The sequence below is a fragment of the Quercus robur genome, chromosome 5, assembly GCF_932294415.1.
Source record: "Quercus robur chromosome 5, dhQueRobu3.1, whole genome shotgun sequence".
Lineage (NCBI taxonomy): Eukaryota > Viridiplantae > Streptophyta > Magnoliopsida > Fagales > Fagaceae > Quercus > Quercus robur.
In genome coordinates, this window is record NC_065538.1 from 355,510 (window position 1) to 379,676 (window position 24,167).

The 24,167-nt window shown below is 37.3% G+C and overlaps 2 protein-coding genes and 1 pseudogene across 2 annotated transcripts; 2 read left to right on the forward strand and 1 right to left on the reverse strand.

The window, feature by feature from the left end:
- The first annotated feature begins 2,511 nt into the window (after window positions 1–2,511).
- Window positions 2,512–4,208, forward strand: LOC126724738 (protein RETICULATA-RELATED 6, chloroplastic-like; annotated as a pseudogene).
- A 4,306-nt stretch (window positions 4,209–8,514) lies between these two features.
- Window positions 8,515–12,131, forward strand: LOC126724739 (tyrosine-sulfated glycopeptide receptor 1). Its single transcript, XM_050429111.1, has one exon. It carries the CDS (start codon window positions 8,838–8,840, stop codon window positions 12,048–12,050), a length of 3,213 nt encoding a protein of 1,070 aa, XP_050285068.1. The 5' UTR covers window positions 8,515–8,837; the 3' UTR covers window positions 12,051–12,131.
- Window positions 12,132–22,940: 10,809 nt separating this feature from the next.
- LOC126728978 (small polypeptide DEVIL 19-like) lies at window positions 22,941–23,845 on the reverse strand. Its single transcript, XM_050434755.1, has one exon. It carries the CDS (start codon window positions 23,735–23,737, stop codon window positions 23,549–23,551), a length of 189 nt encoding a protein of 62 aa, XP_050290712.1. The 5' UTR covers window positions 23,738–23,845; the 3' UTR covers window positions 22,941–23,548.
- Between the last annotated feature and the right edge of the window lie 322 nt (window positions 23,846–24,167).

Consider the following 24,167-nt stretch of genomic DNA (forward strand, 5'->3'; position numbering starts at 1 on the left):
CAAATTGGACTATAATTAACTATTGTTGAGAACAATTTTTTCACACCACATGTTACTATTTTATTGGAAACTCACACAGCAACATTATCATAGATTTTGGAGAAATCTCATTTAAATCCTAAAAGAACCCATATTTTATTACAATGGATCTTATACTTCATCAATTAGGCTCATGCCCCATAACATCACTATATGGATTGAGTGCAAGCAAAGTTTCAAAGCTCACAGTTGTGGACACAATAGGGAGCTACCACCTAATTTTATAATGGCCCAGGAACCATGAACATCTTTTCGGGAAAGGACCTTTGATCTTACTACCAGAGTATGGGTTTAGAGTTTAGGTACAATTTTGGGAAGGTGTTAGGCACCCAAAACTGCCCGACCTGTGGGTCGGATTCCACTCATTGTGTCCTATGTTTTAATCCTATTAAAAGCACATCCAACATTACATCTTAACACATGCACACACTTGCATACATCTAAACACACAACATGGCATCGATCATCCCAAAACCTAATCATTCATCTATCATAAAGATCAGCCAACCCTAGCATTCATCTAGCATCATATCACCATATCACATCCAAGGCAGCAAACAAATCATGTTATTATACAAAGCATGGCGCTTATATATTCATGTTCATCAAAGAAAGGTAAGGTTTTTAGAACAACAAATGCAAGTTTATTTGAATGCATGACTTACCTCACTTTTCTTATTGTAACACAGCACCTATGGCATTGATGAATGGACATATGAATGCATGTTCATGGTATTAAAGTGAACATATAGGAAATAAACCCTAATCTAGCATGTGAAAGACAAACAAACAATAAACATGTGAAACGAAGACTCAGATCTATGAAAAAGGATTAAAATAGAAACATAGAATGTGAAACAAACAAGGAAAAGAAGTAAAGAAACTTGAATTAGGCTTTCTAGGTAGTGGTATACATGCACATGCAGAAGCCTGCGCGCAGGTCAACTGCATGTGTACGCATACTTTGGCTTGCACGCGTATGTAGGCCTCATTTGTGCGCAGGCTTGCTCAGAAACCCTAGCCCAGAACGCAGCAAAACAGAAAACAGAGCAACACTTAAAAATGATAAATCTAACAACCTAACATGCTTATAATATAAAACTAAACAACCTAAACTAAGAACAAATATATCAAAGATAAACAAAACAAAAAACTATTCCTAAACATGCATTGGATCTAACAACAAACGAGAGCAACACTTAACACATCAAAACATATTCATAAATATATCAAATCATTCAACTCTCCAATAAAAACATGATGAGACACAACAAAACAAAATTAAACAAAACAAAACATATTTCTAAGAACATATAACATATAAATCAAATATGAACAACAAGAACACAAGTTATATAAAACCAAAATTAAGGAAGAGCCATGAAGAGAGACTCACCTTTCTTATGCAATACAACTTGGTTGATATTTAACCGACCCCTCAATGCCTACACAACAAGATTCAATGATAATCAAGGGAATCAAAATATTCAATAGTTCATAGGTAATCACAACTCAAAATAAAAGATGTCCTTGAAAAGATTGTTTGAAAAAAGTTTTTTGATTTGGATTAGAAAGTAGTTTTTGCCCTAATGAGTAATAGAGAGAGGTTTTGAAAAGCCGAAAACGTGCTTAGTGCTTGATGTATTGAAAAATCAGAGTTAGAAAAGAGTTTTGGAGAATTTTAGGTGAAAAATCAACTCTCTCTTGCTAGGATTTGAGTTTGGAGGCATAAGGTTGTATTTATATGTTTAAACTAAGGTTTCCAAGCTTATTTAGAGGGTTTTGGACATTCCAAAGGATCTAGGGGCCGGTGCTCGTCAAAGAGGAAGGCTTTGGGCCCTAAAAAATGAAGTTCTAGGCTTTTGGAATTCTGCCTGCGTACACTGGTTTGGGGCGCTACACACATGCATGCTCTCTGCACGCATGCTTCCTAAGAAACCCTAATTTTGACAACTCTTATGGTACAACTTTAAATGGAAATAACACACTTAATATTAATCCAAATTAGGTAAAATTTGTGTTCAAATTGAAGCCTAGGATGTCTAATTTCCAATGAAGGAAACCTCACTCAAAAATTAGTTGTGGACCAAAAGTTATGGTCAAAACAATGAGCAAATGTCATTTTTTCAGTATCGTTTTTAAAACGATTTAAGCACTTTTGAGTTGTGATTATTTCAAAACTATCAAAATTACCTTTTATAGACATGTCAAGCTCATCATTGGAACCGGAGACTAAAATTTATTAACCGAGTATAAAATGAGATGTCTACAATAACCTATATTATTTCTCTCATATTCATATAAAGTGGCTTTTTCCCTTATCTACCCCCAGACAACATCAAAGAACAAGGTAATTCATCTCAATCTCATATATAAGTTATATTACTATTTTGAATTTTCAACTAAATCCAGCACATAGCCCAGCCCAGTTGAAGCCCATCAAAACCCAAAAATATAACCCGGCCTTGAGTTCAAAGACGCGCGAGTCAACTCACTAAAACTTTTGGATTGGGTTTCTCTCTCTCCCTCTCTCTCAGATAGTGTTTCAACGTTCCCACCTACATCAAAACCCAAACCAATGTAATTTTCTCGGTATCCATACAAAAAAGAAGAAGAAGAAGAAATGTGTCTCACGCAGTGTTCCAACGGCGCAAACTATCATCATAGAAATGTGGTACTTAAAGCCTTGTCTTCTTCTTCTTCTTCGTCGTCAGCAGTGGTGGAAGGAGACTCCTCCTCCGTCGGCCCCCGAGGTACTTCTTTCTTTCTTTCAACTTCTATTAGTGTTTTTGGTTGCTCAGAATTTTTTTGAGAAATTGCACATTTAGTCTATGAGACTATCAATACATTCCTGGATATGACTGTTTTGTGCCATCAGAGGTTCATAATCAAAGGCAATGATGCATTAGAAATGGATTTAATGTTCTGGATAGACTTCTTACCCAAATTTTGAACACAATTAGATTACAGATAATATCTTAAAGTCATCCTCTCAATAATGCTGTGAACAAATTAAGGGATGATTCTTTTCTATGTGCATTGACTGATTAAATATCAGTAAGCGGTTGAGTCTATCCTCTGATTCCTATGTAATCAAATAAAATTATTCTGTTGCACAGGATGATTGCAGATCCTTCCTTCTTATGTAAGCTTCTTTTGGAGCAGGCTGCTATAATTGGTTGTTCTGTTTATTTGGAGTTGAAGAACCATAAGGATAGGTTTGTGCTTTATTTATGACAAACTTTATCTGTTAGATTCTCTGTTACTATGATTATAGGATAAAGCAAGAGTGGGATTAGGAACTTACTAATGTCCCTACTGTAGCAGCCTGCAATGCTGTTGTTGTTTGGTCTCTTGCTCCTTGTCGATCATATGGTAAAACATTCCAATTCAGCTTGCAAAATACATTACAGAAGCTCCCGATCAATATATTTGAAAAGAGTTACTCACTTCTGGAGTTTGATTTGCAAAAGAGAATCCATTCGTTCGTCTATAAGGCAGCAGAGTTGTGTATGGTTGTAAATGTGCTGGAGCAGTACAAGATGCAGTATCAAACTTTTTGGCCAGTAAAAAGGAGGGAAGGTAAATCCATGTCTTCTGTTAATACATTTTCTTTTCACCTTAAAACTTGGGAAGTAAAGAACTCTGCCTGTGATAGGGAGAAGTATTCTGACTTATATATTTTGGGTGACCATTTATTTTTGGGTAGGTTTTCTGTGACAATTCCAACTCTGAGTACCAATGCACTTGGTTATGGTGCATTCCTCAGTCCTTTTATGCAAATCTCATATATCAGCTGTTAAGTGGATTTGATGGAGCAATAATCAACCACATTGATGTTATTGGAATGGCATTGTTTTTTAGCACAGCTTTGAGGTCTGTTTCTTTCTCTACCTAGTCATTCATGTAAACCTGACAATAGTGGGGGTTCACACTTACTGGCTTACATAGTTTCCCATGCTAAAGGATGGGATTTTGCCTAAGCTTTCTCTCTCATACTAATTTATTAAATTGATATGATATTGTTGGGGCTTTTCTGCACTGTTGATATAAATTTATACATTCATTTAGTAGTATAGTCTTCTAACTATAGTGGCTTCGCTTTCATTATTGTTTTAGCTTTTGCTACCAGCTTATTCATGTCTATGAAAGGGCTTCTTATTCCATTCTATCCTTTTCTTTTCTTTATAACAAAATATGCGCTATTCCTTTGGGTTTATATTCTTGTCAGTCTGTCAATATACCTTTTTTGTTTGGGCGCACGGGTGAACAAGTCTGTCAATATAGACATATTTGCCTCATATGCCCCGAGAATTTCATCTGGTGGCATTATCATTCTCTGTCTCCTTGCTTCTATTTCTAAGGACCCATTTACAATTGATGCCAGATTATTCATAAAGGTTTCTTCCTTGGTGAATTCCTTGTGTAAGCGATAGATTCGCAATTTTTGTCAGATCTTGTTAATATTCATCAACATATGGATTAATTGAAATCTGTAACCATAGATTATGAAAGCTTTTTTTTTATTATTGGTATTGATTTTTTTTAATTCTTATTTTATTAAAAAATTGTATAACACTATAAGACTAACATATTATAATATTTATTGTTAAAACTAGACTTTATTTTTTTTAAATGATTAAATGATTTTGAAATATATTAATAATTTGATACATAAAATACCTAAAATTACATAAATTTAAGAAACCTCCCAAAAACTTCCTCAACCTCTCTATTCTCATAACCAAATATGGAGATCTCAATCTCAAACACCCAATTCATTATCTCAACGAAGTTAAGGAAATCATTTATGAGTTTCAACATAAAGAGAACTTGATTAAATAAAGAGAAATTGGCTAAAAGTACGTCCATTTATCCAAATTTTATTGTCTTTAGTTAGACTTCCATATCCTTTGAAAAAAACCTTTGAAATCATCATCGATTTTTATTTTATCACTATGGCTTATACCGTACAAAATAGCAGTAAAAACTTACAAAAAAAAACTACACAACGAATTTCATTAACAATCAATTAGAATATTTATTTTTCTTTCTCTCTAGTTCTAAAACAAAATACATTTATGACTTTCCCAAACCAAAATCCCAAACACCCAAAGACTCAAAGTGAATCACAATTTTCATAAAATCCATAATGTCCGACTTCAACATCAAAATTGTAAACTACTGTCACTGAATAAAAAAGCAAGCCCCTTTCCTTAGTCAAAGCCTACTCATACAGGTTAAGATCAAATGGTATGACAATGTTGGAGTTATGTTGGTGTCGTTGTAAGGTTGAAGACTTGAAGGTAAATGACATTTTTTTTTTATTTGAGTATATTTGGGATGAGATGACATGGAGGGTTGTGGGCATGTGTATATAAAGGAGTAGAAGTGAAAAAGGCGAAGGGAAATACAAATGGATTTTTGTGTGTAAGAGAGAAGAAAAGTCTTAAAACATTGAACCAAATAAAAGAAATAATAATCTTGAAACATTAAATAAAATGTAACAAAAATAGTCTTGAAACAATGAACCAAAAGAAATAAAGAGTTCATATTTTTAAAGTCATTCTTATCTCTTTTATGGTTTAAGAGTATTTCAATTTTTTTTCATAGAGTGCGCCACATGGCAAAACCTCATGCTCTTTCGCATGAGGCCTCTACATATATATATATGTGTGTGTGTGTGTGTGCGTGTGTGTGCGCACGCATGCGCGCACGTGCTTCAATGGAGCCCTTGACTCCCCCAAATAATTTTAAATGGAGTGGAGTTTCTAATTCCTTCAAGTTAATTCAATAGAGTATTTAATTCCAATATGATTAATTCATTGGAATTCCTAATTCTGTAATAAAAATTGGAGTTTCCTTCGAAAATAAAATTATCCTAAAATTGGTTTGAGAGAAATTTTAAATTCTCAATCTCAAAAAATGATCATAAAATAAGATTGTTTCAAAGGACTTTACAATAATTCAATTAATTTTGGGGTTTTCAATCAAAACATCATTACTTGTTAAAATCCTATAAAGAAGCAAATGAAAGAAAGGGAAATTTGTTTGGACATTCAATTTCTCAAAAAAGACTCTTTGGTTCAATTTCCATAAAAAAATAAAATAAAATAAAAAAATTGGTCATTGACATATCCTTGAGATTAAAATAAATTATCTCACCCAAAAATAAAATTAAGTCAATGCTTAATCAAATACCAAGTATTTGACTTAAATGTTCATCACTTAAAGTGGACAAAATCACATTTGAGGATTTTATTTCTAAAACCTCAACTTACCAACTACGAATTTGCTTGATCCCCACCAAGGGTGCATAGGCAACCTAAATGCATTATTAGGTGCAGTCACGAATAAATAAAAACCCATATCCCCTCATACACAAAAATGAATAAACTCATGTACAAAGACAAAGTGGTTGGAATTCATCCCTTAAAATAATGGATTGTAAGAATGGGCACTACTCACATGAATAAAACCCATATGACAAAACACTTATGGGTGAAATTATTTTTGATAGATTTTACTATATAAAAATTTTTGTTAAACAGGAGATATGTTACTACTGCTACTACATCTTTCTTTTTTTATTCTTTTTTCTTGTTTTTGTTTTTTCCCAGGTATGTTATTGTACATACCTTTGCACATGTTGGTTGGCTTTTTTTTTTTTTTTTTTTTTTTCAATATCAAACGACAACTTTATTTATTTATTTATTTATTATTAGTTTTTGTTTTACTAAATGTTTTATTAGTTGTTTTAGTTTGTAATTTGGTAGTAATTAAAAAAATTACTTTTTATAACCTATTAAAACAATTGTTTTTAAGTACTAGGGACATGAAAGTAAATTTATATAAATTACATTTTTTAGACGTGCCAAACAAGCAGGTTGGGTCGGTCGGGTTTTGGTTCAGGTTCGGGTAATTAAAAAAAAAAAAAATGGTTCAAGTCAAAACAGGTCATTTTAGGCTTGTTAGAATCAAGTCTGGTCAATCGGGTTGTGGGTGGGGTCAAGTTAACCTATATTTTTCACATTAATTTTTTTAAAAAAAGTATTTTAAGGTTGTAACGTATAATTATTTCTAAAATTAAATAAGGTGTAGGATAGAAAATTTGATGTAAATGTTTTGAAAATACAGTTAGCTAAAATAAAAAATTTAAAGTAAAATTTTATCCTAAAATAGGAAAAAAAAAAAAAAAAAAGTAAGTTGCTACCTTGAAGGTTTGGATGTTTGATATCCAAATTGATACATAGAACTGAAATAGGGTTGCAAAGACATGATTTTTGTATAACATGAATACAATTGAACTTTTTTCTTAGAGATATCCAAACCTTGAAGGTTTGTATGTCTGATATCCAAAGTCATACGTAGAATTGAAATAGCGTTCGTAAGACACGATTTCTGTTTCATCCCTAGATCGGCAACCCAAAATTGTGAAAATGAGGAGAGAGAGAGATAGAGAGAGAGAGAGAGAGAGAGAGAGAGAGAAAATGAGAGAATATTAAAACGATAAAAAATTACACTTTACCATCCTAAATTATACCTTGAATTACACTTTATACCCTAAACTTTTCAAAATACACAATTAGCACCATAAATTATAACTCATGTTACACTTAGAATCCAGCCATCAATTCTGTTGTTATCATGGATGTAAAACAAAAATTTAAAGTACAAAGTGTAATTGAGAGTATTGTTTAGAGATGCAAGATAACAATAGAATTGACAACATAATGCAAAGTGTAACACGAGTTATAATTTAAGATACTAACCGTGTATTATAAAAGTTTATGTTACAAGACATAATTTGAGGTATAGTTTAAGGTTTTAAAGTGTAATTATTTCTAAAATAAAATCAAGTGGAGGGTAGAAAATTTGATGTGAATGTTTTGAAAAGACAGTTACCTAAATTTTTTTAAAAAAAAATTCAAAGTAAAATTTTATCCTAAAATAGAAAACAAAAAAAAATAGTAAGTTGCTTCCACAGCGCTATGAGTGTGACTGCTATCATAAACTCTTTGTTCTCCGTCCATCCCATCCACTTCTAATTCCACCGTACCACTATTATATTTTTTAGATTTAAAAAAAAAAAAAAAATTCTACATTTTATTTATATATAAAATAAAATGTAATGTTACTAATATAGACTTGATTTTGTCCGTGTATTGCATCCGACGACTCCGTAGCATAGGCGCATAGCCCATTATTAAAAAGGTAAAAAAAAGAAAGTCATTCAATTCAATTCTGAATTTATTATAGGCAGTCAGAGATGCGTCTTTGTATGTTTGTGTGTGGAGTGTGGTATCTCATATCTGCTCTACACGTTATATGGTGAAATGTTAATAATGGTGGTGATGATGATGTTGATTAGAAAAAGTCCAACAACAGCCACCACCACGAGTAGCCGACCCAAAAGTAAACGCATGATAATAGTATAAAGATATTATAAAAAGGAAAGTTTAGTATATTATATATATTTAATCTCATCCCATCTTCCAACGTCAACGTCACTGAACTCACTCTCTCCCTTCAATCTTCATCCGTCCCTTTTACAAGGGTCAACTGGGTGTTCACTACTACTTGCGAATTGCAATCCCATCATCTCCATCTGGACCATATCAGATGTGGTGGTACAAAGATTATTATGACCCTTGTTCACAATTACAACACAGCAGAAGCAGAAGCAGAAGCAGTAGCAGGTACTACAACCACAACCGCTCTTTTTCTCAATCACTGTTACCATTTGTTGTTGTTGTTGTTGTTGTTGTTTCTTCTGATCCTATTTTGCTATTGCTCCGATGAGAAAGACATGGCCATATATGGTTGTGGTCCAGTTGGTAATACCTCTCTTCACAGTTCTAGTTTTATTTTGCTTCTTTGTTGTCTCCTCCTCCGCCACCTGCAACCCAGATGACCGTGACTCTCTTTTGTCCCTCAACATATCAGTAGCACCTCCCCATCCTCGTCTCAATTGGTCTCTGTCTTTGGACTGCTGTCTTTGGGAAGGGATCCATTGCGATGATAATTCTTCTCGGGTCATCTCTCTTCTTCTACCCTCCAGAGGCCTCACGGGGACCCTCTTCATATCTATCACAAACCTTACCTATCTCTCTAAACTCAATCTCTCCCGCAATACCCTCTCCGGTCCTCTCTCTTCTGGGTTCTTCTCTTCCTTTAATCACCTCCAATTCCTTGATTTGAGCTATAACCATTTCTCCGGGGAATTACCATCATCTTATAACGACACCACTGTCCCTCCCCTGCAGACACTTGATTTATCAAGCAATCGCTTCAATGGAACAATTCCATCTTCATTCCTGCACTCAGTAGTGGGGACTTCCTTGATTGGCTTCAATCTTAGCCACAACAACTTCCAGGGCTCTATCCCCACCTCTACTTTGTGCAGCAACTCTTCTACTTCCTCCCTCAGGTTCTTGGATTTCTCCTTCAATAATTTCGATGGTCAAATTTCGAATGGACTAGGATTGTGTTCCAAGCTAGAGATTTTCCGAGCGGGTTTCAATTCTCTCCCAGGACAGCTCCCATCTGACATTTTTGATGTTGCTGGACTCCAGGAAATGTCTGTACCTCGTAATAAACTTTCTGGAAACATTGACCGACGCATCCTACGCCTCACCAACCTCAGAAGCCTTGAACTCTACTCCAACCTGTTCGAGGGCCCAATTCCTCCTGATATTGGCCAGCTCTACAACATGGAAAATCTGCAACTTCACATCAATAACCTCACTGGTTTTCTGCCCTCATCTCTGGGGAATTGCACCAATCTCACCACATTGATTTTACGAGTCAACCATTTGGCAGGTAATCTCTCCACCTTCGATTTCTCCCCATTTGTCCGCCTCACCACCCTTGACCTCGGCAACAACAACTTCACTGGTAACTTCCCACCAAGCCTCTATTTATGCAAGTCGCTGACAGCAATTAGATTGGCCAGTAACCAGCTAACAGGACAGCTCTTGCCTGACATATCTGCCCTGCAATCTCTGTCTTTCTTCTCAATTTCAATCAATAATCTAACAAACAGCACGGGGGCCATGAGGAATCTGATGGGCTGCAAGAATCTCAGTACTCTCATATTCACCGATAATTTCTTTGGTGAACCAATACCTTATTATGATGACAACACCATGGATGCATATGGATTCCCAAATCTCCGAATTTTAGGCTTGGGTGGTTGCCAATTCACTGGTCAAGTGCCCAACTGGATTGCTAAGCTCAAGAAAATCGAGGTCTTGGATTTGTCTTTAAATAATCTCACAGGTACAATTCCTGGTTGGTTGAGTAGTCTGCCTCGTCTTTTCTACATAGACTTGTCTTGTAACCTCCTTGTAGGAGAATTTCCCCAGGAGCTCTGCCAATTGCCAGCTCTTGTGTCACAACAGGCTTATGATCAAGAGGATAAGACTTTTCTAGGATTGCCTGTCTTTGTCATGCCCGGCAATGCTACCATTCAACAGTACAATCAGTTCTCCAACCTTCCTCCAGCTATATACCTTGAAAACAACAGCCTAAGTGGCAATATTCCTTTTGGTATTGGCCAATTGAAGGTTCTTCATGTGTTGGATCTCAGCTACAACAACTTCTCTGGCAACATTCCAGATCAAATTTCTGATCTCTGTAACTTGGAGAGATTGATTCTCGCCAGAAACCATCTATCTGGTGAAATCCCTGCTTCACTTACAAGTCTAAATTTCTTATCTTCATTCATTGTTGCATACAATGATCTTCAAGGACCAATACCAACCGGTGGTCAGTTTGATACCTTTACCATTTCCAGTTTTGAAGGGAATCCAGGGCTGTGTGGCACAATCATGCTGCGTTCTTGTCAAAGTCAACAAGTAATTGAAACTCATATAGGCTCAAACAGAAAGTTTATTGCCGGAGTCGCCATTGCAATCATTTTTGGCACTGGTTTTATCATCACTGTGCTAGCACTGTGGATAATGTCCAAGAGGAGGATTATTCCGAAAGGGGACACTGACAAGACTGATTTGGATTCAATTTCTAGCAACTCTAATCCACTGGTTCCCATTGAGGTTGACAAGGATACCAACATAGTAGTAATGTTCCCAAACAAGGCCAACGAAATCAAAGATCTTACCATATCCGAAATCTTGAAAGCCACAGACAATTTTAGTCAAGCAAACATCGTAGGCTGTGGGGGTTTTGGTTTGGTTTATAAAGCAACATTAGCAAACGGCACCAAGCTGGCTGTTAAAAAACTCTCAGGAGACTTGGGACTGATGGAAAGGGAATTCAAAGCTGAGGTAGAGGCTCTCTCCACAGCCCAACACCAGAACCTGGTTTCCCTGCAAGGTTATTGCATGCATGAGGGCTCTCGGCTACTAATGTATACCTACATGGAGAAAGGAAGTCTGGATTACTGGTTGCATGAGAAGGCTGATGGTGCATCTCAACTGGATTGGCCAACTCGGCTGAAAATTGCACAGGGAGCAAGCTATGGGGTATCTTACATGCACCAGATATGTGAGCCACATATTGTGCATCGTGACATCAAGTCCAGTAACATCCTCCTTAATGACAATTTTGAAGCACATGTTGCAGATTTTGGTTTGTCTCGGTTGATTGATCCTTATCAGACTCATGTTACAACTGAGCTTGTTGGTACATTGGGTTACATTCCCCCAGAGTACGGGCAATCATGGGTGGCCACTTTGAGGGGAGATGTTTACAGCTTTGGGGTTGTCATGCTTGAGCTGCTCACCGGGAAGAGGCCTATGGAGGTATTCAAACCAAAGACATCAAGAGAGTTGGTTGGCTGGGTGCACCAAATGAGGAGTGAGGGCAAACAAGATGAAATCTTCGATCCTCTCCTTGGAGGGAAGGGTTATGAGGAGGAGATGCTACAGGTGCTTGATGTGGCCTGTATGTGTGTCAATCCAAACCCTTTCAAGAGACCAACCATTCAAGAAGTTGTTGATTGGCTGGAGAATGTAGGGGCAGCCCCCCAAGAACAAAATAAGGATTAGTATATATTGCATCTAAACACATCCTGAACATATATACTTACCCAAAAAAAATTTACATTTATTAATGCAGATTTTATCTAAGTTCACCTGTTGAAATGAGTTTTATCTTGTTATGTTGCTTCAAAAATGTATCGAGAAACTATTATTACTGGCTACACTCCTTAGGAACCTTGAAGTAGAAACTGTAGATCTATGATTACAATTGTAAATTGTAAGAACTAGATTACAATTGTAAATCGTAAGAACTTGTCGAACGTGTGTAATGAGAAAGCAGTGACCGATTCATTCATAAAATAGCGGCTTTCAGCCTCTAGGATATGATGTCCATTCTAGAGTTTTGCTACTGTTCTCATAACCTGTCAGCTAAAGAACTAATTTAGAAGCAAGTATGCTACCTACATTGAAGTAAACAATGACATGATTAATTTTGTTCATCTGGATTCCCAGGTCTGATATTTTGGGTGCAACACTTTCAACTGGGGTCTCCCAAATTTCTTTGTTTTCTAATTGTAGAGACCATCCAAATAACTGCATTGTTGCAGATATAAACAACATAAAAATAAAACAATAATACAACAAAAGGGAACAAAAGAAACTGTTTTTTTTTTTTTGGGGGGGGGGGGGGGGGGGGTTGTGTACCTTGTGAGTTCTCACCAGAAGAGATGGTCAAGGGCCCCACTGGATGTGCAAAGCAAGGCCCAAGAGACTAAATGGTGGCCTAATTAATGTATATCAGTGTTTTTCTAATATGTTTCTTGGATGTAATCGTAATTTAAAAGCATTCCTGAACAGTACTACTATGATTGATGATTCTAATAGATCTATAAGGATCTGAGTAATATCCAATTGTTTGATTTCACCATTCTAATTCAATAATACCGTTTCTTGTCTAACTTTAAAAGAGTTTTTTTTTTTTTTTTCCCCTGAATTTGTGGTACATGGATGTGTGGACATCACCTATATATTTGAGTGGCCCTGTTATCTTCCCATCCTTTGTAAAACTTGCAAGTATAAAATTTTCCCTTAAAAATGTCGTGGTTTGTTAAATTGCTGGAAGTTTACAAATAATATGAACTGTTTGCTAAAGAACAACATGTTTTACTACTGAATGTGAAAATAATTTGATGTTATTTGTGAAGACCTCTGGTTCAGTAAAATTTAGCTTCTTTCATATACTTATTTGTACTAACAAAATACAAATTTGTACAAAAAATTGACGCTTGCATACTAAAATTAATGCCACCATATATTACAGTATTTTATTGATGCTGCTCGTAATCATTAAGAATTTGGGAAATACAGTACTGGTCACAAGCAGTCATATTTGAGAGCCATTGCATAGGTGGAGTACAATCGAAAAGCACATTCACAATCCTTTTGGTGCAACATGTGCCCTTCAATTATGTGCATCTATGCTCGCTTAGAACAACTAACGCTTTCACATGTAGACACCAACGGGATCCTCACATCACCTAAAAGTTGGTTTCTGTAAGTTTGACAAGGATTGGAAGGGCAAAGTACATGAAGATAAGATAGAAAAGGATAGAAGAATTTAGGAAACCTTGGGCTTACTCTTCCAAGTAATATGTATAATTTAAGTCAGAATGACATTCCTGCTGCTGATAAAAGGTTATGATGAGCAATCCAATTGACAATCATATGAGCAAACTACCTTGAAAAGGGAACTCTTTTTTACTGTTCCTACCAAACCAATCTCCCCCAACCCCCAAAAAAATACACCCAAATAAGAAAAGAAAGCTGGATTGTGTACATTTATCTCTTGACCAAATTATATAAAAGCTAGTCAGATTGATGTCTCAGTGATGTTCAATCTCCATAATGTTCAGAATGTCTTATAATCATTGAAATGCACTCTTTTGCCCCTTTACCAGGATGGTATCACTATTAAACTTGTTTGATAAATGAGCATATCTAATCATATTGCTGCAGATAGCAAGTGTTACCAATCTTATGTCCCATAGTTCCTTCATTGCTATCCGTTAAGCATTTGTTTACTCAACTTTTCTTTATTCTTATTCTCTTCCTTCTTTTTCCTCCTTTAAATAAATACATGGGAACTTTGAAGTCAATTAAACAATTTATTGACGATGATCTTCTGGCCCAACAGATACTCGTTAGGAACTTCGGTAGAATTTAGACATATAGATAGGACCCTGGTTCCATTGAGTGTCTTTGTGACTGATTTTTTTAGTTGGTTTGAGGCTTAATTATATAAACTATGCTTGCTCAAAGGTATATACTGATTAGTGAATAAGTTGAATAAGACTGACAATTTTCAGACCAGGCATATCAACATGCCTATATATAGTTGGGTGTATATAGATCTCAGTTCCTTGATTTTCAATTGTATCCAATGGAAGCATCAATCAAGTAATGTTATGTCATATTTGAAGTCAACACACACACACATATATATATCAGACTATTCTATTTACTAGTAGTCAATGTTTGTGCATCTTTTAGGTGCATTGTATTGAACTTTTAGTTAATGTAGTTGGTTTGGGTCCAAATGCTTGACTTAAATCACACCGAACTTACAACATGAGTCTGAACTTTCATGTTCTGCAAAGGCCAAAATTGGGAATTAAGCCCATTTTCCAAACTATATAGTTAGTAGGCCCGGTTTCAAAAGTATATATTTTACTAACATCTCAAGTCTCAAAGGCTCGATTTTGGACCTATAAATCGAGTTTCAAAGACTCGGTTTCAGTGTTCTTATTTCGTCTGATTTGGCATTTTTTCCACATGGTTCCACCTGGAAATCGAGTCTCTAAGACTCAATTTATAAGCCTGCCCCACTTGTTCAGTGTTCAGTGTTCAGCTCTCTCATTGCACACATGTTCAGCTCTCTCATGTACACCCCACCCCACCTTCTCATCAGACCACGGCAAACCCCCACGCCACCACGTAAACCTAACCAAAAGCCAAAGAACCCACAGCCGCTCAATCTAGCCAGACCACGCCACCACCGCACCACCGCGCTAGACCCATGCTGCGTGACCTAGGCATCAACCCACAGCCACCCGATCTAGCCAACCCATAGCCACCCAAACTCCAAACCACCAATCCGGTCAAGCCAAAGAACCCACAGCCGCCCGATCCAGCCAGACCACGCCACCCAGATACCCACAATGAACAACAAACCCACTTCAACAACAAAGTAAATATACAGAGAGAGACAGAGAGCCACAATGCACCTGATCGAAGCCATGATTGCAGCTCGGATGCTAATCGGAACCAACAGCATGGTGGTTCATCTACATCAGGATCTCTTGCTTCCTTGTCCTCTTTGTCAGAGTGTATTTTTTTTTTTTTTTTTTTTGGGTTTGGGTTTCTAATTCAATCAATTTTTATTTTGGATTTTGTTCTTGGGTTTTTTGGGGCTTTGGAAGTTTGAGAAAGGAGAGTGGGAGAAGAAGAGGACGAGAGGAAGATGGGGAAAGGATGACTTCTGTTTGTTTTGTTGAAGAATAAGGAGAAGGACAATCTGGGTCTGGGTACCAGTACCACTCCAGACACTTGAAAATATTTGCACTGTAAATGTTGCAGATGTAAATCGAGTCTTAGAGACTCGATTCCAAGGTGGATGCCACGTGGAAAAAGTGTCAACTAAAACCCGATCAGAACATGAAAACTGACTCTCAAAAACTTGATTTATAGCCCAAAATCGACCTTTTTAAACTTGAAATGTTAGTAAAAAATATAGTTTGAATACAGTGTCTACTAATTATATTGTTTCGCAAATGGGATTAATTTCCAATTTTGGCCTCTGCAGTCTAGACTATGTTTCACAGTCAAGTAGTCTGTAATATTCTTGTCTTGTGTGCAATGGAAAATAAAATCAAGTCGGAAAATTTATCATGAAAATTGTAGATTCCACCTGACTGCTAATCCAATAAAATGGGTACCAAAATTATATTTCAGGGTAATCATCATCACATATTGACTTAATAGAACCTGCAAGTTCTCTTCCCTCTCTTTGATGCTTCGTGGACATAGCAATGCTTCCCAAATATGGAGGTGGGACAGAAATTGGTAAAAAAATGCTAATGCCTCTCCTTTGCACATCCTAGGCATGTCCATGTGGCAGTCCGTTGTTGCCCAGAGTGTGTCCGGCAGTGCTCAAAGTAGTGTTAGTGTGTGAGACGTTTTTGGCTACACACAGTGAGCAGTGATCTGGGACTATGTAAATATTACTATGAAGTGGCTGCATAAATCATCCATGAGTCAGAATTTGAGCCTGTAATTGAGGCTAAACACGGAGTTTTAGGCATTTATTTGATGATGTGTGGGACCATTCATTGGCTACTAATAACTTTTCACTTCCAAATGCATCAATGCAGAAGAAACAATCTCAATGTGATGATGATTAACACATGGTAATTCTATGTGAATTTATAATAGTTATATGTTTTTATGTATGCTCTTGACCATCAGTTGCTGAAAATATCAGAAATCTTTTACTTTTTGTTCTGACTCTTCTCACCTTCTCCATTGTCGACAAAGTTTTACAATCCCTTTCCCATCAGTTAATTCTTTGGAAGTTTGCGTGGAGTTCCAAAAGTGCCTTCAAAGGTTAATTTCTTTGTGTGTAGCGGCATTGAGTAGAATTTTGACTAATGACAACTTGAGGCAGTGTCCGCTTATTGTTATTGACTGTGTTGTATGTGTAAGAGGGCAGGGGAGAATATTAATCATTTACTCTTGCATTGCCCCATAACCAGAGAGTTGTGAAGTATGGTGTTCACTCTTTCCGGGGTATTTTGGGTTATGCCTAAAGGTACAATGGAGCATAAAAGTTTTTGAAACATATGTAGGGTCAAAGAGGTTCTGAGCTTGGAATCAATGGGGAGCCTAACCTTGAAAGTCCTGGCGGTGACTTCTGCATTGTTTCCTCCGATCTTATTGTACAACTCCCAATAGCGGTCCAAATACACTTTGAGAGTTTCTTCTTCCTTCATAGACATTGTAATCAAAGAGTCAAAGGGCTCAAGAACTCGACTACATGTTACAAACCTTGCGCTGAATGCTTAGGTCAACTCATCATATCCATGACTGAATCTCTTCTCCAATCTGTCAAACCACCTCATGGTCGTGGGTCCTAGGCTGGACGAGAAGATTTTACACATTAAGACCTCATTCTTGGAGTAGATGGCCATGTTTTGGTTGTATTGACTAACATACTCTGTGGGGTCAGATTTACCATCGTAGATAAAGAAAATAGGCCTCACAAATCTCTGTTGCATGTCCAAAGTCTTGATATCCTCACAAAAAAGGGACCGTGAAATTTGTTGCAAGGCCCTGCTCATCACATCATTCCCCATATTTTATGGACTAGAAGGCTCACCATGAGTCCTCAATGTCTAGAATCTTCTCAGAGAAACTTCTCTTTCCTCGATTCGTCATGGGGAGAGTTCTTTCTGCTTATTCCTCCATGGGGGAGAATCCACTCTTTCCTTGCACTTGTTGACTGGGAATACTGAACTCTCCTTATTCCTATGCGAGGGTGAGATTGACCTTTGCCTATACCTATGAGGTTGGGATTTCTGATGTAGCCAAGGATACCTTAAGGTGTTCTCCCCTTTACAGGAGTCTCCTCCATCAGGGATAATTTCCCAATGATCTCTATTTCCTTTATGATGCCTCACTCCTCGTTGTAAGGGTAACATTTGCGCCCTCAAACGATCCATTTCTCGATTTCTGCTGGATTGGGAAGGTCTCATGGAGTTCGTCACTGATGTTTCCCTATAATGGGAGGGAGGCACCAATTCTCTACTATGACTTTGTTGTGGCTCCGTTTGGCCATGCCTCTTCCATTTTGACTGTACCATTCTATTCCTTAAAACTAATCCTATAAACAAGCTCAGTTGAGGCGACCTAGGAGCCCCATTCCATCTCCGGCTTGTCATTTCAACTTTAACCAACTCCTAATCCTATAGCTTTGTGGAAATTCATACCAACGACGCCAATTGTGGGAGCCAGAAATGCAAAACTTCCTTAAAGGAGATTGGCTTCTAATCAACACAACTAATTTCTAATTATGATGGGATGAAATTCCACAATGGAATATTAGAAAGGTGATTGGAGATGAAAACAACATGATTAAACACTTGGATTGATAAAAAATTGGTTTCTCGAGGTACACAAAGATACAGGCTCTACCTTTCTCTCTTTCTCTCTTTCTCTCTTGTTCTTCCTCAATTTTTCTGGATCCCCCATCATGTTGGTGGCCTCCTCTTATACTCCCCTTTCTTGCTTTCCATCTGTTCCTCCCTTAGCTGGATTTGTGGATATATTTTTCCCATCACACTCCTTTCTCTGCCATTTCTTAATCATGAAGGCAAACTTTTGGGGCGTTCTTACTATTTAGGCCAGTCATTTAGTATTTAGTGGAGTTGACATTAGGTAGGGATAACTCATTAATGTGGAGGTGACTGTTACATTGGGCTCTGTGTCTCCTCCTTCATATTCCTCAAGAAGATAGCCGAAGAGATATCCTTGGTAAAACAGCTAGTAGGTTCTTGGCTGGACAATGCTACCTCAAGAAGACTAGTTCCACCAATTACCTCGATAACGGGTCAACCCAGATGGTCTCTCCTCCTTTAGACTTTGATTACCCTGTATTTACATATGGGCCAGGCTCGTTCCATGGATGAGGCTTCTAGGAATACTTTCCACTCCCCCACAGTTATGTTAAGAGATGTTGTTGTGCAAATAGCATCCCAGGACTCAAATTAATAACAGTAAATAAGCGGAAATTAAATAACAAGCACACACAAAGAACACAAGAATTTACCTAGTTCAGCAAACTGCCTACCTCCACGACGATGACAGAAAAATTTTACTATAAAAAAATAGGGAGATATAATAGTACACAAGAACACTCTCAAGAAATCCAAATCCCAATTACACCCTAGCTCACTCTCACCCACAAGACAAGAAAACACTATTCTTCTTCTTATGCGACAACTGCTAGGTTTTTAGGAATTGTCTCATTATTTTTTTCTCTTTTTCCGCATATCATAAAGCGCGCACACACACACACACATATATATATATGTTACTTTATGAAGTCGGCACCTGGGATTCCAAATACAACTTTTATTAGGTCAATTGCTATGACTGAATTGGGCTTGGTTGGGCCTTATGGGCTTGTGGCAAAATTCAAGCCACACTTCACACCACATTAACAAATCTCCACCTTGGCCTGAATTGATCAAGCTACATGAGCAAATTCCTCCATTGCCTCCACCTTAGCCCTTAAGGGCTTACAAGCTGCAAACATCAACCAAGTCCAAGTAGCTCTTGAACTTGTCTGTTGGAACTGACTTTGTCAACACATTAGAGGATACCCAAGTCTTATTCTTCTGTAGTGACCCCATCTCTTCTACATCCCTGTAAGACAATGGATCTCCACTGCTAGTTATGAGAGCAAAGCTAACCATGTCTTCAAAGCCATATCTCTGTGGTGCTTTGTGAACTCGCTTCTCTCTACCTTTAGCAATTGAATAAGACTCTTCTTGTTGCTCCTGTGGATCAATCTCAACATCACCCTTATCACTAGGTGAACTATTCTTGTCAAACTCCACCTCAATAGTTAATTTCTCCTGTGGACTATCATCACATGTCTCTGCTTCATTCTGTTTCAACATAAAGGCTTCATCAAATATGACATCTCTACTAGTCACCATTTTCTTTGAGATTGGATCCCAAAACCTGTAGCCTTAACACCTTTTTCAAAACCAAGAAATATACATTTTCTTGACTTCGAATTCAATTTAGAACGCTCTCTACTCTGCAGATGCACATAAGCTGGACAACCAAAGATTTTTAGACTCGAATAATTAACTGGTCTACCTGACCAAACATCTTCTGGAATCTTGAAATCTATGGCTAATGATGGAGATCTATTGATAATGAAACTTGCTGTGTTAACTGTCTCTGCCCAAAACACCTTAGGCAACCCTGCATTTAATCTCATGCATATGGCTCTTTCTGCTAAGGTTCTGTTCATTCTCTCTGCAACCTCATTCTGCTGTGGAGTTCCTTTAACTGTGAAGTGACGAGTAATGTCTTCTAATTCACAAAATCTTATGAATTCTTTATCTCTATACTCTAGTCCATTATCTGTTCTAAGGTATTTTATTTTCTTGCCAGTCTGATTCTCAACTTGTGCTTTCCACTTTTTAAATATGCCAAACACATCAGACTTATGCTTCATAAAATAAATCCATACCTTTCTAGAGTAGTCATCAATGAAACTGACGAAATATTGAGCACCGCTATGAGAAGAAACTGATACTGGACCCCAAACATCTGAATGAATGTAGTCAATAACACCCTTACTTGTATGAGAGCCTATCTTGAAACTGACTCTATGCTACTTCCCATACACACAATACTTGCAGAAGTCTAGCTTGCATGTCTTCACCCCTTTCAATAAATTTCTCTTGTGCAACTCTAACATACCACGTTCACCAATATGGCCAAGTCGCATATGCTATAATTTTGTGTCATCAATGCTGGACTCCACCGGAGTGGTGACTACAACTCTTCCTACAACTGTGTTCCCAATCAATTTGTAAAGCGTTCGTACTTTCTGTCCCTTCATCACCATCAAAGCACCTTTGGTAATCTTCATGATTCCACCCTTTGATGAGTATGAATAGCCCAAATCATCCAATACTCCTAAAGAAATTAGATTCTTTCTAAGATCTGGAACATGTCTGACGTTACACTAAGAACTCTCACAACTCCATCAAACATCTTGATCTTCACGATACCAATCCCAATAACTGGGATGTAGCATCATTACCCATTTGGACCATACCACCGTTGTAAGGCTTATACATGTCAAACCAATCTTTCTTTGGAATCATATGATATGAGCATGCTGAATCTAAAACCCAAGATTCCAATAGAACATTGTTACCTGATGAAATTGAAAGTAAATTTGCACCAACTTCACTGTCATCTATTGTTTCTTCAGCAACACTAGTTGATTCTAGGAGCTTCTTTCCATTCTTCTTCTCCTTTAAATGCTCTTTCAACTCTTTACATTGATTCTTGTAGTGTCCTTTCTTGTGACAATAAAAGTACTCTACATCTTTCTTTGCACATGATTTAGATTGTGCTCTGTTCCTGTTGGAGTTCCGTCCTCTTGACTTGCTTCTGTCTCTATTACTCAACTCAGACTTTACAATAAGTCCATCAACTTGAGAACCATCGCCATCTTGCTTCATCTTTATGTGTGACAAGAGAGCACTAGTCACCCCCTCGAGTACTATAGTCTTTTTCCCGTACATCAACATAGTCACTAGATGATCAAAAGAAGTAGGAAGCGATGCTAATAAGAGTAACGCTTTATCTTCGTCCTCATAATTCACCCCAAAACTCGACAGTTGGGTGTTCAACATTTTAAATGTGTTGAGATGCTCCAACAAATCAGAACCCTCCTTCATATGCAAACTATACAATTGCTTCTTCACGTACAACTTGTTCATCAGATTCTTTCTCATATAAAGACCTTCTAGTTTTTTCCAAACCTCCTTTGCAGTCTTTGCTTCTAGGATGTTGTGAATGACCTCATCACCTAGGTTGAGACGAATAGCGCTTTCTCATCCATTTCTACCCATTCTGCATCCTTCATTGTTTCCGGTTTCTTCTCCTTCCCAAGCAAGGCCTTATGAACTCCTTGTTAAATTAGGAGATCCTTCATCCGCCTTTGCCAAAGAGAAAAATTTCCCTTACCACAAAACTTCTCTACATCATACTTTGTGCTTGACATCTTTACTATGTTCAAAGGATTGAATCCTAACCTGGCTCTGATACCACTTGTTGTGCAAATAGCACCCAATGACTCAAATCAATAACAGTAAATAAGCGGAAATTAAATAACAAGCACACACAAAGAACACAAGAATTTACGTGGTTCAGCAAACTGCCTACCTCCACAGCGACGACGGAAAAATTTCACTATAAAAAAATAGGGAGATACAATAGTGTACAAGAACACTCTCAAGAAACCCAAATCCCAATTACACCCTAGCTCACTCTCACCCACAAGACAAGAAAACACTATTCTTCTTCTTATGCGGCTGCTGCTAGGTTTTTAGGAATTGTCTCATTATTTTTTCTCTTTTGTCGCATATCATAAAGCGCGCACACACACACACACACACACACACACACATATATATATATATATATATATATGTTACTTTATGAAGTCAGCACCTGGGATTCCAAATACAACTTGTATTAGGTCAATTGCTATGACCAAATTGAGCTTGGTTGGGCCTTATGGGCTTGTGGCAAAATTCAAGCCACACTTCACGCCACATTAACAAATGTGAATGGTGAAGGTGACTGGTGTTGGGCTATGTGGAACCTAGTTGTATTTAATCCGAATTATGACCTAACTTGATATATAAGTGCTATGATTTTTAATATGATTTTTTCTAAGGCTTCATAGGCAAAATTTTTTGAATCATGTAAATACTGTTTTGTGTGATTACTTTCTTTTGCGTATATTTTTTCTCTATTTTGCATCTCACAAATCTGTGAATTTCGTGTATATTCCCTGCAACTAGCTATCATTCATGGGCTTATCATGCTTGGTTGCCAAATTGGTGTGTTAAAAGATAAGATTGCCGTGAAAGTGCTGACGAACGACCCTGATTAGAGTATATTTGTTTTTGTTTTTTTTTTTTTTTGGTCAGTGAATAGTGGCTAATAGGAAAGATTGTACTGAAATCGGGCCAATATATTGACCTTTTTCATCTTTGGTAAATGATCAAAAGTGAATGACCAAAAAAAATATCTATCATTTTGGTTAGCTCAACATGTTCGCATGATACTACTGGCATAGAAAATCACTATTTTGATGGATTTCATCAAAAGCGAAAAATACTTGGATCATGCAGTGATGTGGTGTTTTCCTACATTTAATTTGCAGTCAACGTATATGACCATATGTATATATAACCATGAGGACAACTATGATATTACAACATGTCAAGTGTTCCCTTCATTTTCTTGGGATTAAAAACATTTTCTTCATGTTGCTCCCAAAGAAAGAAAAAGGGGGAAGACATACAAAAGTTACAGATAACCCTTAGAGCAACAGCTTGACAACAGCACCAGCTGCCGGACAACATTTCTTATAAGATACAACCCCTCATATCAGCTCCGTCAGTGTTTATCCACGCATGATAAGATGACTAGATGGTGAAAAAGCAAGAGCGCAGTTACAAAGCTTTCCTATGCCCCAAAACCCAGGGGATTTTCCTAATAGGGTAAAAAATAAAAGGCATCCTAGGAGGAAGTATATTAACCACGCCATTGCCTACAAAACCAAACCGGACCAGCACAAAAAACGAAGCCTAATGAAGGAGAAGAAGTAATATATTATAGGATAAAAGGGAAATGGGGAAAGAGAGATTTATTAGAAGATGAAATTGGGGAAGAATAGGCTATTATTCATCTCCATGGATATACCAGCAAAGAAGAATGGTGGCACAGCGTCGAAGGATATATATACGGGCACGTTGTTCCTTCACTAAGGAAGCACACTTTCTGGTGAAGCCATGCCCCTTTCTTTTTGCAGGGGACTTGATTCCACACATGGTCTGTTGCTTGAGTTCAACCATGGCTGACGCTATCATTCTTTACTATAGCAGAGAATAAATGAATGAAAATGAGAGCTCGTACAGCAGAGGTTGAGGAGGCCTCTGAGGTTAGGGGGGGAAGGGGGAAGGGTTAGGTACAATGTATATATACACTCACAACCACAACTATAAGGAAGTAAAGGCTGACTGCATTTCAAAGGGAGAGAACGTGGTCAGGTTCGAAAACTGAGGGATTTGCAGCCTCAGCAGCGTAGTTTTCTATGAAGGGGGAGTGAACATTGGCTTAAACTAGTTCTATTATAATGCAGTACAATATATTAATGCTCCTACCAATGTTAATCAGATTGGTTGGGACGCAAAATCGAAGAGGGTGAATTAGAAAAGTGGTAAAGGTGGGCATGAAAAAAGGAGGCCTGCTTAATAGAGACAAGGCAAAAGATTTGGCTATGGGAACAGAGTCCCGGCA

What these genes read in the sequence shown, in the direction of transcription:
- LOC126724739 (XM_050429111.1), top strand. Translation starts at nt 8,838, where the DNA reads ATGAGAAAGACATGGCCATATATGGTTGTGGTCCAGTTGGTAATACCT.
- LOC126728978 (XM_050434755.1), bottom strand. Translation starts at nt 23,737, where the DNA reads ATGATAGCGTCAGCCATGGTTGAACTCAAGCAACAGACCATGTGTGGA.